This window comes from Scyliorhinus canicula, chromosome 10 (genome assembly GCF_902713615.1).
Source record: "Scyliorhinus canicula chromosome 10, sScyCan1.1, whole genome shotgun sequence".
In the NCBI taxonomy this organism is placed as follows: Eukaryota; Metazoa; Chordata; class Chondrichthyes; order Carcharhiniformes; family Scyliorhinidae; genus Scyliorhinus; species Scyliorhinus canicula.
In genome coordinates, this window is record NC_052155.1 from 176,619,027 (window position 1) to 176,637,144 (window position 18,118).

Here is an 18,118-nt window from a genome sequence, read left to right on the forward strand (position 1 = left end):
TGACCCTCATGAGGACCACGGGAAATCACTCGTAGATCTACGCATGGGGCTCGTGGGGTACGTGTTTCCATGGTAATGGGCGGAGGCCCGCCCTGCAGGGACCCATTACTGAGCCGTTTAAATTACATCCCAGATCCGCACTGGGTATTCTGTTAGTTCTGGGTTGGGACACCTTGGGTGTGACTTGACTTTTGAATTTAGAATAAATCTGTTTAAACCTTCACCTTCGTGTCTCCTGGATTGCTACACTGGCAACGAGGAGCAAGAACAGGATTCTAGACATTACCACTGTTTGGGAAACTTGAGCCATATGATGCAGGTGTGGAGAATTGGCCCCAGTACACCGAAAGAATGCGCTATTTCTTTTGTGTGAATGGCATAGAAGGTGATGACCAACTAAAGGTAATCCTTTTGCCCGCTTGCAGAGCTCCGACCTTCGGCATCATAAAAAATTTGACTTACCCGGCAGCCCCGTATTAAAAACTTTTAATTAACTGCTAGAATTACTGGCAAACCACTCCGACCTGAAACCATTGGTAATTCTCCAGCTGTATAGGTTTAATGCAGCTGGAAGAATCCCTGGAGAACCCATAACGGAATTCCTGATCAACCTCAGGAAACTGGTAGAACACTGTGAATATGGGTCATCCCTGCCTGAGATGCCACTGGACCGACTGGTATGTAGGATAAACTACTTTGTGACACAGAGAAAACTGCTTGCAGAACCTGTCCTGGACTTGAAAAGAGCCATAAAACTGGTGCTGCCCCTTGAAAATGCTGCGAAAGGGGTCCGGGAACTTCAGAGTTCAATGGACTGCAGCCTTGTTCAACTTTGCAGGATACCTGTATAGGAAAGCGGGGCTCCCCGTGGAAAGCATCTCCGTGCCCCATTTACCACCTGTGCACCACTCAGCCACAACATGCAAGGATATGGGGTTGAGGGCTGAGAAACCCCAGAAATGTTTGGGAAGCTTCCCCAGAGGACTTTGGGGAACAGCTCCTCACCACATCAAAGGAGTTAAGTGCTTTCTGCTGTGATAAAAGAGGAAGTGAAACCACTTAGCATGTTGATGTGGAAGGGAAAGAGTAGGAATTGTATAGAATCTGTAGTTAAAAGAAGTGGGCTACAGAAATGCAATGTACATAGTTAAAAATATAATTCCATGTTGTTGTTGAAAATAGTGTAGTATACTTTGGGGAGATGCAGTATAAAGGATTAACAGATGGTGTCGATGATGATACGCCACTGACATCAGTTGGTCATGTATTAGACTTTCTCTCTCGGTTGCAATCTGGCCCACAAGCTTCATACCTACTTTGTGACCTGTTTAGATGTAGAACTAATAACTAGTGTAAACCAGATCCCAGCGTCTTTCTACTAACCAAGTCCCATGCCGAGGACCATCTGAGAATAATGCCAATTTGTTTATATTAAATGGTGATTTGAGTTTAACTTATTTTTTAAGGAAGGTGTCCTACTTATCATGCTGGAATGGGGCTTGCCTAGGACTTGATAATCTTCCAAAGCTAAAATTATGGCAGGAGTACACTAGCTAAGCCCAGTAGTTTCAGCCCCTTTTTCTCTTAGCTTGAACTATGTGTAGCATTAGTTTGCAATACATCTGATAGCACAGTATTGTCACTTTTGCTATGTTAAATTCACAGCAAGATGTCAAAACTCTCCTGATATCTCTAACTGACAAACAAATAACTGACTATGCACCTCACTCTACAAATTATGAATCAGATTTATTAAGAAATAGAATTAGAAGAGCAAACTCAACATTTCATTAGGTTACAAAAACAAGCTTATAGTTCATATTTCAAAACATAAATATGCCTTTGAATTCTAGCTACTCTGTAATATTACACTGTACCTTGGACCAGTGTCCATTATGCAAAGTATATATGTAAATTTGGTTATTCATAGAGTCCTTCATCATGAACATATTTTAAGGGAAATTATGCAGCTTGATACAGAAGATTTTCATAACCTTGTCATTAAAGCGATATGCACTACATTTAAACTCTGTATACAATTTTATTGTTAGAATATATCATTCACTACATTAATATATTTTAAAGTATACACTGATACATTCCATTCTTGTAAAAAGTATTTATCTCAACAGTTCCATAAATAATTCTATGCTGAATCCCTATGATCAACAACAGCTTTTTCTGTTCCACTCATGCAATGTGCATTAACTGTCATCTGTAGTCTTGTAGTATTTGCCATATCTGCAAAAAGAATTTACAGTTACCATAACGGTATAATATGAAAAGTACACTTCACAGAATGTGAATGTATTTGAAAGCAAAATTATTATTTACACTATATACATGTAATATCTTCAGTGATTCAGGCTCCAAATAAGAAAATGCTCACAAATGTCTTCACTATCTTTAACAAATTAATGATCCCCAGTCTCAGGATCTTTGCAGCAGTCACAACCTGCAGATGTATCTCTGGGTCAGAGGATCCAGAGGTGACATTGTCTTAAGCTGTGTCACTTCCAAGCACCAGAGACTAGTACTCTGGGGTAAGTTAGAAGTGCCTGCACATGTTAGTGCACCCATCTCTAGTGAGCGTCAGCAAGAAAGAAACAGCTTTCTGGCGGACAAGCTCCTCTCCCAGCTCAATGAAGGAGAACAAAATGACAACCTTTGGGGTCCAGCTATGAAAAGAAACCTGCCTCTTTTATATTAGGTATTTGAAGGCCTGCCTGGGAGTTTCACCAACATGGGTGACAGAATGGAGGAGTCTGTTTCCTGCTAATGTGGTGTCATCTTACCAGGCATCACTACTTTGCAATCTGCTTTGAAGAGTGGGTCATCCTCTTAACATGAGTCAAAGTTCACCAATGAAACTTTGGTGGATACAAATGACTGCCATAAATGCTCTGAACTCAAACCTGTGCTTTGATAGCATCACTCATCTGCAATCAGCTCTTTCAAAGATCAGAGTAAATGTTAAATCTCAGCTCATGGAAGTGGCAATGGAACACCAGGAAAAGCATGTGCTGCCCTCCGTCAGCATGTCGGCATATCTGCTCTCTTGCCACCCCATCAACCAACACCAACCACGATCCAGAAAGCCAGACTGCCCATCAGCAACTGGAGTCTATATTCATGTCCTCAGAAGCTCGAGCTTCAACCCACAAGGGTTCCCAAAAGAAGCAACAGTAGCCTTCCACAAACTTTGTGGAGGCTACTGGGAGAGCATCGTGTAGGAGTAGATATTTTTAGTAAAACACTGGGTTGCTCATTTGGGCAATGAAATAATTCACTACACTTGTTTTTAAAATGAAATTGAACATCTTTATCACACTTGGAATTTTGTTTATGCTTGGCAGCAGCCATGTGTGTAACTTGGTCTCTAACAGTCATCCATTGTCTTTCATAGATGATGTGGAGATGCCGGCGTTGGACTGGGGTGGGCACAGTAAGAAGTCTGACAACACGAGGTTAAAGGCCAACAGGTTTGTTTCGAATCACTGCTCCTTCCTCAGGTGAATGAAGAGGTAGGTTTGTCTTACTATGTGTTTGTGGAATCCATCTGTTCATTCTCCTGATGAAGGAGCTGTGCTGCGAAAGCTAGTGATTCGAAACAAACCTGTTGGACTTTAACCTGGTGTGGTAAGACTTCTTACTGTTTCCTAGATGAGTATACAAATAGGAGGATGGATGAATGTAGCAGAATGAAGACATCATGGTGGCTGCCAGCAAAACAAGCACTGACTTCTATGAGAGCACAGCCTCCTCATGTACTCTTCCAAAAAACTTTATGAAAACCTCTGAGCCTCATCCCTCACCATCCAAAAGGCTTTCTTGCTGTTTGTGCTAATTGTTCAGGCTTCAGTTGGCCCTCTTTGGAATCACAGAAAGCTTACGGTACAAAAAGAGGCTCCTTGGCCCATTGTGTCTGCATAACCAAAATACGAGCCAGCCAGCCTAATCCAACTTTCCTTCATTTGGTCTGTAGTCCTGCAGGTTACAGCATTTTTGGTGAAAACTAGCACATTCCCCAACTATTCATGCATCCAAGGGAGTGAAGAAAATACTGCATCTATGATAAGCAGTGAATGCTTAATCAGGGTCATAAGGGGAAAATAAATCAGAAAGAAACAATCTGGAAGGTCAAAGCTGCCTTCACAGTTCTAATGAACTCTGTGTGGATTAGTGTCCCCTTAAGGCAGTTTTCAGTCACATTAGTCAGTTTGTAAAGCCAATTCTGTTCAGTTTTACTGTGAGTTTTCTGCTGGTCAGGACATCTCACCCACTCTGTTAAAATCACATGAGGATCCTAATGCTGCCATATGACACCCAATTTTAAGTTATTCTCTTCTGGTGGGTGTGTTTGCTGTTTGAATCAGCTGTGGAGTTAAAATGGTAGGTGGAATGCCCCCATCCCGGAACTAGGTCCCATTGCAGGGTGAGAATGTGGAGAGTTTCCCGTGGACCTTGGTCCGAGGAGATGTGTCTTGGACCAAGTGCTGTGGTTTTCCACGGTCCAAGGTTGCAGGCAGCCTCCATCTCCAGGCTCCGGAGGCCACCCAGGCATTGTTCAATTGAATGCTGACATCTGCATGCCACGTCATTTCAAATGTGTTCCACGCCAAAAGGGGGCTTAGGACAATTCTACCCAGTGGGTCGAGTGACCTGGGTGGTAAGTAGATTTGAGATTTTACTGCTCACTCATCTTGTTCCCATCAGGCAGTTAGTTAAGGTTAAAATTGGGGAGGTTTATTTTTAAATGCATGTGTTAGACTCAAGTCTGATATCAGATATTAATTTGCACATACAATGTGGGGCCTCACGGTAGCATGGTGGTTAGCATCAATGCTTCACAGCTCCAGGGTCCCAGGTTCGATTCCCGGCTGGGTCACTGTCTGTGTGGAGTCTGCACGTCCTCCCCGTGTGTGCGTGGGTTTCCTCCGGGTGCTCCGGTTTCCTCCCACAGTCCAAAGATGTGCGGGTTAGGTGGATTGGCCATGCTAAATTGCCCGTAGTGTAAGGTTAATGGGGGGATTGTTGGGTTACGGGTATACGGGTTACGTGGGTTTAAGTAGGGTGATCATTGCTCGGCACAACATCGAGGGCCGAAGGGCCTGTTCTGTGCTGTACTGTTCTATGTTCTATGTTCTATGACATGAATCCTGTGGACATTTCATACTAATTAGGGAGGGCTGCTGGTATCAGGCATGCACTTGGACTTTAATGATTAATGAACATAGTTAACAACAATTTGAATCTACCCTAATAATGTTCTCGCAAATTACATTTTCTTAAAACTAGTATTCTCTGTTGAACTGCTGGACTTCTTCCCAGTAGGACAGGTCTTTATTCGTCAATGCTCAGGATTAGATAAGTTTCCCTGACTCCCATGTGCTGGCAGTAATCATGCTGTTAAGATATTAGTCACCTTGAATATCAATGAAGGTGATGAAGCATGTAAAGGCTGGACTGAAATTAGATGGGACAGAAACCTTGGCTTGTTGCCTCTCTCATTAAAAATAGATTCCACTGACTAAGGAATATATGAAATAAGGAATGGAATTCGCCGGCTGTTGGGATTCCCTTTTCCCGCTGGCAGCACACACCTGCATACGGGTTTCCCAGCAGTGTGGGGTGGCTTAAATAGGAACCCATTGATAAACGGCGGGAGTAGAGAATCCTGCCGCCAGTGAATGTCGCTCCGACAAGAAACAAGCGCTGGGACACTGGAGAATCCAGCCCAAGATTTTGTCTTTTGAGTGATTTAAAGCACAACATTCCATTGAAAAATTGGTCAACAATAATAGAAACATAAAAAGTGTTAACCGCATGTTTAAGATGTAACAAAAAGATATAACATCTCATTTTAGGTACCTGGGGATGCAGGTTGCTCGGGAGTGGGGGGTAGGGTTGGGGGGGGGGGGGGGGGGGGGGTTCCGCAGGTACAACATTTCTAGTTTGGTGGGGAGAGTGTGTGGTGGTATGATTAGCATAGCTGCCTGCCATTGGTGCAGAACACCGGCTTACCATTGGCCCTGGTCGGTCATGTGCCTCTCGACCGGTTGGTTGAGACCAGTCATGTGACGGCTCCCCGATTGGTCGACAGGCTGAGTTAACCCCGCCTCCAGGGCGGGGTATAAATACCCAGTACTCCTGGCAGTCATCCGTCTACTGTAATCGACCGCAGGGCTAACATCTAGTAGATTAAAGCCATACTTTTGTTCAGCAACGTGTCTCGCGTTCAATTGATAGTACATCAATTTAATCTACTAGAAATTTGAAGATGGAGCTCCGGATCAAGCCCGAATGCCTCCGCATCAGTCGGCAAACTCCGAACGCATCGGCAATCTTCAAGCATTGGCTGGTGTGTTTCGATAGCTATCTGGCGACCGCAAGCAGCCCCCCCACCATGGCACAGAAACTTCATATTCTCCATTCCAGCGTGGGCATGGCGGCCTACGCGATGATAGAGGAAGAAAAGGAATATGACGTGGCCATGGATAAGCTAAAAGGACAATTTCTTAAGCCGGTAAATCGAGTGTACGGCCGACATCTGCTGGCTACCAGACAACAGTTCCCCGGTGAATCCTTAGACGATTTTTACCGGGCCCTCGCTGTCCTGGAGAGGAATTGCGCCTGCCTCCAAGTTTCAGCCACTGAGCACATGGAAATTTTGATCAGAGATGCTTACGTGGCTGGTACGCAGCCCGCCACTATCCGCCAGCGGATGCTGGAAAAAGACGACCTCAGCCTAACTGAGGCACGGACTCTCTCCACCTCCCTGGAGGTCGCCGACTTAAACGCCCGCTCCTATGTCCCCAGCCGTGCTGCAGCGCCCTGGGCCTCCTGGCACGCTTCCCCACCGCCATCCGCCGCTCCCGACCCCCCTCAGGCCTGCGCCGCGGGACGCCCCGACAAGTTCGCGGGGCCCCGCTGCTATATCTGTGGGCTTGCCAAACACCTGCGCCCGCGCTGCCCGGCCCGTTCCGCCCTTTGTAAGAGCTGCGGGAAGAAGGGCCATTTTTCGTCGGTCTGCCAGACCAAGTCGGTCGCTGCTGTGCCGCGCAGCGACCGGGGATCTCCTCCTCCGGGCCCTTCCGGGCCCTTCCAGCGCACCGGGTCAATCTTCCCTCCCCGCCCCCGGCCTGCGCGCCTCTCTGCTCCCGCTCTCAGCCGCTCCGATCGGCCCGCCTGCACCGCTAACCCCGCCCCCAGCAACCACGAGGGTCCTGCGGGCGCTGCCACCTTGGGCCCCGGACACCACATGCGGGTCCTGGGCGCTGCCACCTTGGGCCCCGGACACCACGTGCGGGTCCTGGGTGCCGCCATCTTGGGACCCCGACTCCACGTGCGGGTCCTGGGCGCCGCCATCCTGGACTGGCACACAAGGTCCTGCCAGCACCCACTCGGCCGACGACGGCGATTATGGATCTTCTCCACGGCTTGCGGCCATTCAGCTCGACCAGTCACGTCCACGCACGTTCGCCAAGACGGGCACGAGACGGACTGCCTGCTGGACTCCGGGAGCACGGAAAGCATCGTACACCCTGACACGGTAAGACGCTGCTCGCTCCCTGTCCATCCTGTAAAACACAAAATCGGGTTAGCCTCAGGTTCGCACTCCGTCCGCATCACCGGGTGCTGCATTGCGGACCTCACGGTCCAGGGGAAGGTTTTTTAAAATTATAAACTCCTTATCCTCCCCGACCTTTGCGCACCGGCACTCCTAGGACTGGACTTCCAGTGCAACCTGCAGAGCTTGACCTTCCAATTCGGCGGCCCTATACCCCCCCTCACTGTCTGCAGCCTCGCGTCCCTCAAAGTGGACCCTCCCTCCTTGTTTGCTAACCTCACTCCCGATTGCAAATCCGTCGCAACCCGGAGCAGATGGTACAGCGCCCAGGACCGGACCTTCATCAGGTCCGAGGTCCATAGGTTGCTGAAGGAAGGGGTCATCGAGGCCAGCAACAGTCCTTGGCGAGCCCAAGTGCTAGTGGTCCGGACTGGGGAGAAAAACCGGATGGTCATCGACTACAGCCAGACCATCAACCGGTTTACCCAACTGGACGCGTATCCTCTCCCCCGTATTTCCGCCATTGTAAACGAGATTGCGAAATACAAAGTCTTCTCCACGGTGGACCTCAAGTCCGCTTATCACCAGCTCCCCATCCGCGTGAGTGACCGCAAGTACACCGCGTTCGAGGCAGATGGGCGCCTCTACCACTTCCTCAGGGTTCCATTCGGTGTCACAAATGGGGTCTCGGTCTTCCGACGGGAGATGGACCGAATGGTCGACAAATACGGATTACGGGCTACCTACCCGTATCTCGATAATGTCACCATCTGCGGCCACGACCAGCAGGACCATGACACCAACCTCCAAACATTTCTCCAAACCGCAAAACTCCTTAACCTGACTTACAATAAGGATAAGTGCGTGTTTAGCACCGACCGTCTAGCCATCCTCGACTACGTAGTGCGTAACGGAGTGATAGGCCTCGCCCCGAACGCATGCGCCCCCTGATGGAACTCCCTCTCCCCAATACCCTCAAATCCCTTCAACGCTGCCTGGGTTTCTTCGCTTACTACGCCCAATGGGTTCCCAATTACGCCGACAAGGCCCGTCCCCTCATTCAAACCACAACCTTCCCGTCGTCGACAGAGGCCTGCCAGGCCTTTAGCCGCATCAAAGCGGACATCGCAAAAGCCACGATGCGCGCCATCGACGAGTCCCTCCCCTTCCAGGTCGAGAGCGACGCATCAGAAGTAGCTCTAGCGGCCACCCTGAACCAAGTGGGCAGACCCGTGGCCTTCTTCTCCAGAACCCTCCAGGCTTCCGAACTCTGCCACGCCTCAGTGAAAAAGGAAGCCCAGGCCATAGTCGAAGCTGTGCGACACTGGAGGCACTATTTGGCCAGCAGGAAGTTTACCCTCCTCACAGACCAACGGTCAGTAGCCTTCATGTTCGATAATGCACAGAGGGGCAAGATTAAGAACGACAGGGCAGCACGGTGGCCTAGTGGTTAGCACAACCACCTCACGGCGCTGAGGTCCCAGGTTCGATCCCGGCTCTGGGTCACTGTCCGTGTGGAGTTTGCACATTCTCCCCGTGTCTGCATGGGTTTCGCCCCCACAACCCAAAAATGTGCAGAGTAGGTCGATTGGCCACGCTAAATTGCCCCTTAATTGGAAAAAATAATTGGGTAATCTAAATTTTAAAAAAAAAATTAAGAACGACAAGATCTTGCGGTGGCAGATTGAGTTGTCCTCGTACAACTACGATATCTTGTATCGTCCTGGGAAGCTCAATGAGCCTCCTGATGCCCTGTCCCGCGGTTCCTGCGCCAGCGCGCAGATAGACTGCCTCCGCTCCCTCCACGCGGATCTCTGCCATCCAGGGGGTGACCCGTTTCTATCATTTCATAAAGACCCGCAACCTGCCCTACTCCATCGAGGATGTCAGGACAGTAACCCGTGACTGCCACATCTGCGCTGAGTGCAAACCGCACTTCTACCGCCCCGAGCGCGCGCATCTGATCAAAGCATCCCGCCCCTTCGAACGTCTCAGCATTGACTTCAAGGGGCCCATTCCCTCTAGCAGCCGCAACATTTACTTCCTGACGGTGATCGATGAATACTCCCGCATCCCCTTCGCCATTCCCTGCCCCGACATGAGCACATTGACCGTCATTAAGGCCCTCCTCTCCATCTTCTCCCTGTTCGGCTACCCCGCGTACATACACAGCGATCGAGGGTCCTCCTTTATGAGCGACGAGCTGCGTCAATTCCTGCTCAGCAGGGGCATTGCCTCTAGCAGGACGACCAGCTATAACCCCCGGGGTAACGGACAGGTCGAGCAGGAGAATGGTACCATCTGGAAGACCATACTACTGGCCCTCCGGTCCAGAGATCTCCCTATTTCCCGATGGCAAGAGGTTATCCCCGATGCCCTACATACTATCCGCTCCCTCCTCTGTACCACAACTAATCAGACACCTCATGAACGCCTTCTGGTTTTCCCCAGGAAGTCGTCCTCCGGATCCCCTCTCCCGACGTGGCTGGTCACCCCCGGACCCATCTTGCTCCGTAAGCATGTGCGGGTGCACAAGTCCGACCCGTTGGTGGAACAAGTCCAGTTACTCCACGCTAACCAGCAGTATGCGTACGTGGAGTACCCCGACGGTCGGCAGGCCACGGTCTCCCTCTGGGACCTGGCACCCGCCGGCGTGCGGCCTTCCCCCCCCTTCACCACAGACCCCCCCCCTTGTCCCTTTTCCCCCAGCGCCCCACCAGGCCACCCCTCCCCCATCCATGGCGTCTCCACCACCAGCCCGGGGTACGGAGACAGTTCAAGGACCATCGCTCCTGGAGTCCAGGACATCAGCTGACCCACCACCATCAGCTGAACCAACGTCACCAACTCCACTGCGGCGGTCTGCCAGGACGTCACGGGCAACGAAAAGGCTGATCGGGCCCATTTAACTTCAGCACCACCATGGACCTTGTATGGAAACTATGTACTGTTGCTAAATGTCTGGGCCAGTGGGAAGCCAAGGATACATTTTTTTTTTCTCTCCTTACTACTCATACCACCAGTTCTCCCCCCCCCCCCCCCCCCCCCGGCTTCTTTCTCCGCAAGGGGTGAATGTGGTGGTATGATTAGCTTAGCAGCCTGCCATTGGTGCAGAACATCGGCTTACCATTGGCCCTGGTTGGTCATGTGCCTCTCGATCGGTTAGTTGAGACCAGTCATGTGACGGCTCCCCGATTGGCTGAGTTAACCCCGCCTCCAGGGCGGGGTATAAATACCCAGTACTCCCGGTGGTCGTCCTTCTACTGTAATCGACCGCAGGGCTAACATCTAGTAGATTAGAGCCATACTTTTGTTCAGCAACTCGTCTCGCGTTCAATTGATGGTACATCAGAGTGAAAGCCGATCTGGCAAGGTGGGTTGGTCTCTCTCTGTCACTGGTGGGTCGGGTACAGGCGGTTAAAATGAACATGTTACCGCGATTTCTGTTTATTTTCCAATGCCTACTGATTTTCCTGCCAAAGGCATTTTTCAGAGAGATTGAAGGAATGATTACCTCGTTCGCATGGGGAGGGAATGTGGCCAGAGTTAGAAAGGTGCTGCTACAGAGTGGAAGGCAGGAAGGGGGTTTGGGTCTTCCGAACCTGATATATTATTACTGGGCGGTGAATGTGGAGAAGGTACGGAGCTGGGTCAGAGTGGTTGATTCCCAGTGGGACAGAATGGAGGAGAGTTTGTGCAGGGGGTCGGGATTGAAGGCGCTAGCAACAGCACTGCTTCCGACGGCCCCGGGGAAATACTCAGGGTGTCTGGTAATAATAGCTTCATTGAGAATTTGGAGGCAGTTTCGGCAACACTTCGGGTTGGGGGCAGGGTCAAGGGAAATGTCGGTTCGGGCGAACCACAGATTTGAGCCAGGGAGGTGGGATGGAAATTTTCGGAAATTGGAGGAGACGAGTATTAAGACACTAAGGGCGGAATTCTCCACAAGGCCCGACGCCGTCGTGAAACCTGGAGAGGTTCACGACGGCGTCGGAAGCCTCTCCCGGCCCCCTATTCTCCCCTACCCGGGGGGATAGGCGGGCCATACCGGGAAACTCGACGGAAGGCCCGGCGCGCCAAGAATGACGCCAGCCGTGCATGCGCGGTTGCCATCTTTCCCCTCAGCCGCCCCGCAAGACGTGGCAGCTTGATCTTGCGGGGCGGCGGAGGGGAAAGAGTGCGTCCCCTTGAGACGCCGGCCTGACGATCGGTGGGCACTGATCACGGGCCAGTCCCCTCCCGAGCACGGTCGTGGTGCTTGATCCCCGATCTGCCCCCCCTAAGCCCCACACTTACCTGGCGCACCATGTTCACAATAGCAGCGACCAGGTGTGGCAGGCCGATCAGTCCATCCGGGTGAAAAACGGCGGCCCGCGTTTCTCCGAGCCGTGTGTCGGAAAACCGGACACGCCATTTTAGGGGGGGTGGGAGAATAGCGGGAGGTGCGGGAGCAGACCTCCCGCTATTCTCCCACCCATCGTGGTTGCGGAGAATCGCGGCCTAAAAGATTTGTTTCTTGGGGGTCGGTTTGCAGGATTGAAGGAGCGAGAAGCGAAGCATGGCTGGAGCAGGGGGAAATGTTTAGGTACATGCAGGTTCGAGATTTTGCCAGAAAGGAGATACAGAGATTCCCGGTGGAGTCGGCCTTTACATTGCTGGAGGAGGTGCTGACGACAGGGGACTGGAGAAGGGGGTAGTGTCGGCAGTTTACAGGGCTATTTTGTAAGAGGAGAAGGCACCACTAGAAGGGATCAAAGCAAAGTGGAAGAGTTGGGATAGGGTATGGAGGAAGGGTTCTGGTGTGAGGTGCTCCGGAGAGTGAGCGCCTTCACCTCGTGCGCGAGGTTGGGGCTGATACAGTTGAAGGTGGTATACAGAGCACACCTCACGAGGGCGAGGATGAGCCGGCTCTTTGAAGGAGTAGAAGGCGTGTGTGAACGTTGTGGGGGTGGGGGGGGGGGGGGGGGGGGGGGGGGACGCTAATCAGTTTCATATGTTTTGGTCCTGTCCAAAGCTAGAGGATTACTGGAAGGAGGTTTTTAGGGTAATTTCTAAAGTGGTGCACATGAAACTGGACCCGGGCGCTCGGGAGGCCATATTCGGGGTGTTGGACCGGCCGGGGTTGAGAACGGGTGTGGAGGCAGATGTTGTAGCCTTCGCCTCGTTGATCGCTTGAATACGGATCTTGTTGGGATGAAGAACAATCTCTCCACCGTGTGCCCTGGCGTGGCAGGGGGAACCTGTTGGAATTCTTGACTCTTGAGAAGGTTAAGTTTGAACTGAGGGGAAGGATGGAGGGGTTTGATAATTCATGGGCGTTATTCATTATGCACTTTCCAGAATTGGATAACATCGAACATTAGTTGGGGGGGGGAGGGGGACTATATGTGTTAATGGTGACTGTGGGTGATTCCTGATTCCCTTTTGTTGTTTATGTTAACATGCGGGCAGTTGTCTGGGGTTTTGGTGGGAGGATGGGATTGTTGTTGTTGATTTGGGGATTGACATTATATTTGTTACTGCTTATTGTTTATTGTTGGTGGGTGCAAATTTGGGAGAAAATGTGAAAAAGGAGAATAAAAATATTTTAAAGAAAGATATAACATAGTACCTTTATGACTCAGTATTCTTTCTGGATTTCTTGTTTAAAGCAGCTAGTAAAGCAGAATTCTTCTTCTCTAACCTTGGGAGTTAAAATAAATAGATTTTTGATGTGATTTGGTTAATCATATAGTTTCCCCTCCCAATAATAAATCCACCATGTTATTTATATGGTAATCATAGCTAAAAATTGTAATCAATCAGAATTTTGTTTCAGCTGTGATTTGCATCGTCCAATGTGATTTACATTTCAGGGACAAAAAACAGTAAAACAAAAGTGAGACTAATGAGAAGGAATTAAAATGCATTTATATAGAATAATATAGTAACCATAGCCAAACTTGGAGGAACAATGGAATGAAAGGGTGAAACACAACTTTTAGAATAAGTCAGACAAAATACAATAAGTGGACAGGAAAATAGCAGATCATATTTAATGCACCACCAATGGGAAGGAATAATGGGCATATATTCCATAGATGCTGTTGAAAAACAAGGATGAAGTTTAAAGAGATCTAGAAGCTTTAACAAATTCAACACTAAACAACTAATGTCGACCAGAATCAAGTTAATTGAATGTTGAACTGCATATCTGAAATAATAGAATACAAGTCAGAAGTAAACATGGTCTAACAATACAGTGCTCTGGTGAGACTGTTTTTAGTATCTTGTGCCCATTTCTGTTATAAAGTATATATAAAATCAGTGTTACCTCAGAATCTGCAAATTAAACATGCGGAGTCTCTGGTCAGCAAACTGGACTATTTTGTTCAATCCATCAACCTATTAAAAATGCACATTCAGCATTGAGGATATACTGGAAAACAATGAAATGCTCAAGTCTCAATCAATGTAAAATTAAAATTACTGCTCAATAAAAATGTAGCTATTCACTTTGTTGGGCTTTAATTCTTCAAATAATGCGAGCTTCCTAGTGGAATAGAATTAGCCTGTACTTTCAAGTGGCTGAAAATAGCTCAGGGAAGTCAGGAATGTGAGGAACATTGGATGATATCTGAAAATGTTAGTTGTATTGCCAAAAAAAGGATCCGACAAGCATTTTGGTGGTGGTTTTGCTGACATCTGCCCCACACCCTAGAAATTCCTCTACTGCCAGGTTCCCTGCTGCCAATATTCTGGATATATTGAAGAAACTGACACCCAGGTCTTTGCAGAATTGAAATTAGGGTCCGGCATGGTCCTGACTTTGAAGATCCCAAAGTTGATTCTAAATTTTTTGCCAACTGCTCTCTGTCAAAGTAATTTTGAGGAACTCTTAGGGGAGATAGAGACGGCTGGCAGCATTTTTAAAAGAAATATTGTCATGACAATGGATCATAACCTCGAAATATGTACGGACATGCTGAACTTTTAAATGAGACATGTGTTTTTAATAAAAGAACATGCAGGACAAAACTGGCTGAGAATGAAAATTAACCATTGGCTAGATTTCCTTGACAGCCCAAGGTGTACAGGCGACACTGGTCTTTCGAACTGATGTTGGACAGCATGTGCCACAAGAGGTTCCGCCTCAACAAGGAGACAATGCGGCATCTCTGTCATGTTCTTATGTACTTGACACCACATGGAGGAGGATACACGCTCCCGGTGCCCGTCAGGGTCACCACAGCTCTGAACCTCTATGCCGTGGGATCATTCCAGTGCTCGAGCGCTGACCCCAAGACGTGCCATTGTCAGGAGGGTGGACTCAGGAGAGCTGGCAAATGCCATCATCTCCCTTCGGGAGACTCCAGGTCGGTCTCCAGCACTTCCTCCTCCCGATTGGTGCCAATAGGGCTCTGGGGGTAAATTTGGGATGGAGCAGTAGCTGGATTGGGCTCTCGATGTCCCTGCATCATCTGGCTCTGTCAGTACTGCTGGCTCCCGAATGTGCACACCATGGTGTTGATACCATTAACGATGCCCCTCTGTGAGTGGGCAATGCTCTGCAGCGCCTTGCCAATGTCCACCTGAGTCTGGGACATGGTCCTCAGCGACAGGGACATGCTCTGGAGCTTCTTAGTGATGCCCATCTGAGACTGGGACATGCACCGCAGCGCCCCGGCAACGTCGACCTGAGACAGGGCCACATCCCCCAGCATCTAGGATATGCTCCGCGGTGTCTCAGCAATGCCCACCTGAGACTGGGACATGCTCCGCAGTGTCTCAGCAATGCCCACCTGAGACTGGGACATGCTCCGCAGTGTCTCAGCAATGCCCACCTGAGACTGGGACATGCTCCGCAGTGTCTGAGCAATGCCCACCTGAGACTGGGACATGCTCCGCAGTGCCTCGGAAAGGTCCACATGTGTCAAAGACATGTTTCTCAGAGACTCAGACATGCTGTTGAGGCTCTCAGCCATGGTCGCCATAGCTGAGCCATGCCTTGGACACCACCACTCATGGGGCTGACATCGGGCTCCAGGCTCACCGCTGTGGTCGCCATGCTAGCAGTGTTTGCCTCGGTGCCACGCATCGCTGGCGCCATCTCCTGCGCCCTTAGCCTCTCGGACTCTTCATTTCAGCTATGGACCCACTGGATCGTCGCTGACATCCCGTGCTGAATCTCAAGGCTGCACCCTATCAACTGCATCAGCTCCTGGATAACCTGGTCCAGAGGCTCTGCACTTGACTGGGACTCAGATGAATCTGGGGATTCAGCAGATTTCCGACTGATGTCTCCCCTGGACGTTTCTGCCTCCACCTGATGAGCATCTGCAACTGTGTGGTGCTGACCGGATCATGCCCCAGCAGCGTGTCCCCTACTTTTGCCCAGTCAGCGCTGGTGGAGGGGATGATAGCCCTTCTGCAAGGTGTTCTCTCGAGAGGTGAGGGAGGGCCCTTTTTGGGCTGGCACCCGCCAGCTGGAGACCCTGTGGGGAAGGGACATGTGGTCAGTGAGAGGGAAAGATAATCATGCTGGCATGAACAACTCTCGTGTGACAGGTCATCTGGGCTGGGCCAGCGGATCCTCACCTCTAGCTCGACATCGGTGTCCTGCTGCTCGTCTGGGCGCTTTCCTGCCGATTGTGCGCCAATTATTCCTGCCGGACACAGGAGGGGGCATCGTGAGCCGAAAGCTTCATGTACTGTGGGTGGGAGTGGGCATGGCGGGGAGCAGGCATGGACACCACTGCTGGGCATGGGTGGGGTTGGCTGTGGCACGGTATTGTGCTCGGGGGGGGGGGGGGGGGGGGGTGCCAGGTGCAGAGTCACCGGGGGGGGGGGGGGGGGGGGGGGGGGTCTGAGGACAGCAGGCGGGACCGGTGCCAGTGGACCGCTGTCAACTCACCCGTGCGGCCTGGTGGCGGTCATTCATCCTCTTACAGGCAGCACAGGCTGATCTGTGGCTGACCCTCCAAACCCCTCAGGGGAACAGAGTATCCCTCCTGGACTCAACCGCGTCTATGAGCCTGGCCAGGTCGGCATCCCTGAGCTGGTCTGCGTGATGACATGGCTGTGTGCTGTCTGGGGTTTGCTCTGTGCAATCGGCGTAAGTGCTGCTCCCCCTCATTAGAGGAGAGCTGCCGGACATTGTCCCAACGAATCTATTGGCGGGACATTCATTTGCAGGGTAAAGCCCGTAGGGCATCATTAAGTGTGCTAATTAACGTTAGATAGCGGTGACAGCCTTGCCGGGTCAGCCGCCGGGAATTGGCAGATTCCACTCCCTACCACGTTTAGAACAAATTTAGTTACATTGCATCCTTTATATACCATAGTAAAGTATTTCCATGTGGACAGAATAAAATGGGAAAAGATATTTAAATTCTATGAGATACAGGCAAGAGTCCATTCCTAATGTTGTGGGATAAAGATATTTGTTGTCCAGAGGGGATATTGAAGAAAAAAGTTTGGATCAGCAGCATTCTTGGTGAAACAAAAAAAATTCCTTTGCTAAATATAAGCTCAGTAAGAAGTCTTACAGCACCAGGTTAAAGTCCAACAGGTCTGTTTCGAATCACTAGCTTTCGGAGCACCGCTCCTTCCTCAGGTGAATGACGAGGTGGGTTCCAGAAACATTTATATCGACAAAGTCAAAGATGCAAGACGATACTTCGAATGCGAGCATTTGCAGGTAATTAAGTCTTTGCAGAGGCAGAGAGAGGGGTAACCCCAGGTTAAAGAGGTGTGAATTGTCTCAAGCCAGGACAGTTGGTAGGATTTTGCAAGCCCAGGTAAGCGTTCTCCAAGGCAGCCTTCAGGAGGTGCTTCAACGTAAAATCGCTGAGCTGAAACTTATAGCCAAGTTCCGCACACATGAGTACACCCTCAACCTGGAATTCATGTTGCATTACATTCCCCTCCCCTCCCCCCCCACCATCTGGCCTCGGCTTGTGTAATCCTGCCAACTGTCCTGTCATTACACTAGGAAACCCGTGCTCTCTCTAAATATGTGAAAAGGATAAATAATATAATTTCTCCTGAAGGTTACATGTTGCACTTTTGTTTATCTTTATTTCTCTTGAATCGAGGTGAAACATGTGGGGTCGATTTCTTCAAGGCACTCCCTATTCCACAAAAACAATGAGCAGAAGTTTTCTATTAATTCATTAATTTTGCAACCGGGTGTTTTGTACCGTATTCCGTGGCGGGGGAGGCCTGATGGAACATAGTCTGCCATTCTATCCGGACACCATGTTGAAAAGGTGCCCAACATCACTGATCCACTACGGAAGGTGGGCGTCCTGAATGAAGATGGGTCTTCAGGAGTACACTGAATTCAGAAGGTGGCCCTCCAGCAACATTCTGGAGTTGGAAGACGGACCGCTTCCAGTACACCGCATCTGGACAAACCACCTGCAGTTGCTCCTCACCCACCGCTGTGGTGTTCCAGGGTCCAGTGTTCCCAGCAGCCCCACATCCTGAACTCCAGGAGGCATTGTTCACTGAGTCATTGTAAATGGTACAGAAATTGACGAATTGACCGACAAGAAGATCACTCAC

The 18,118-nt window shown here is 49.9% G+C and overlaps 1 protein-coding gene across 3 annotated transcripts in view; it reads right to left on the minus strand.

Annotated features, from left to right (window-relative positions):
- Positions 1-1,765: 1,765 nt before the first annotated feature.
- Positions 1,766-18,118, minus strand: part of LOC119972796 (cancer-associated gene 1 protein homolog) — a 95,912-nt gene continuing 79,559 nt past the window's right edge. For all 3 annotated transcript variants that reach the window (XM_038810207.1, XM_038810205.1, XM_038810208.1), the window contains 3 exons: positions 13,884-13,954; positions 13,182-13,253; positions 1,766-2,241 (listed from right to left, as the gene is read on the minus strand). In XM_038810207.1, the coding sequence (XP_038666135.1) occupies positions 13,184-13,253; positions 13,884-13,954 (141 nt within the window). In that variant the 3' untranslated portion in view covers positions 1,766-2,241; positions 13,182-13,183. The remainder of the gene's footprint in view (positions 2,242-13,181; positions 13,254-13,883; positions 13,955-18,118) is intronic.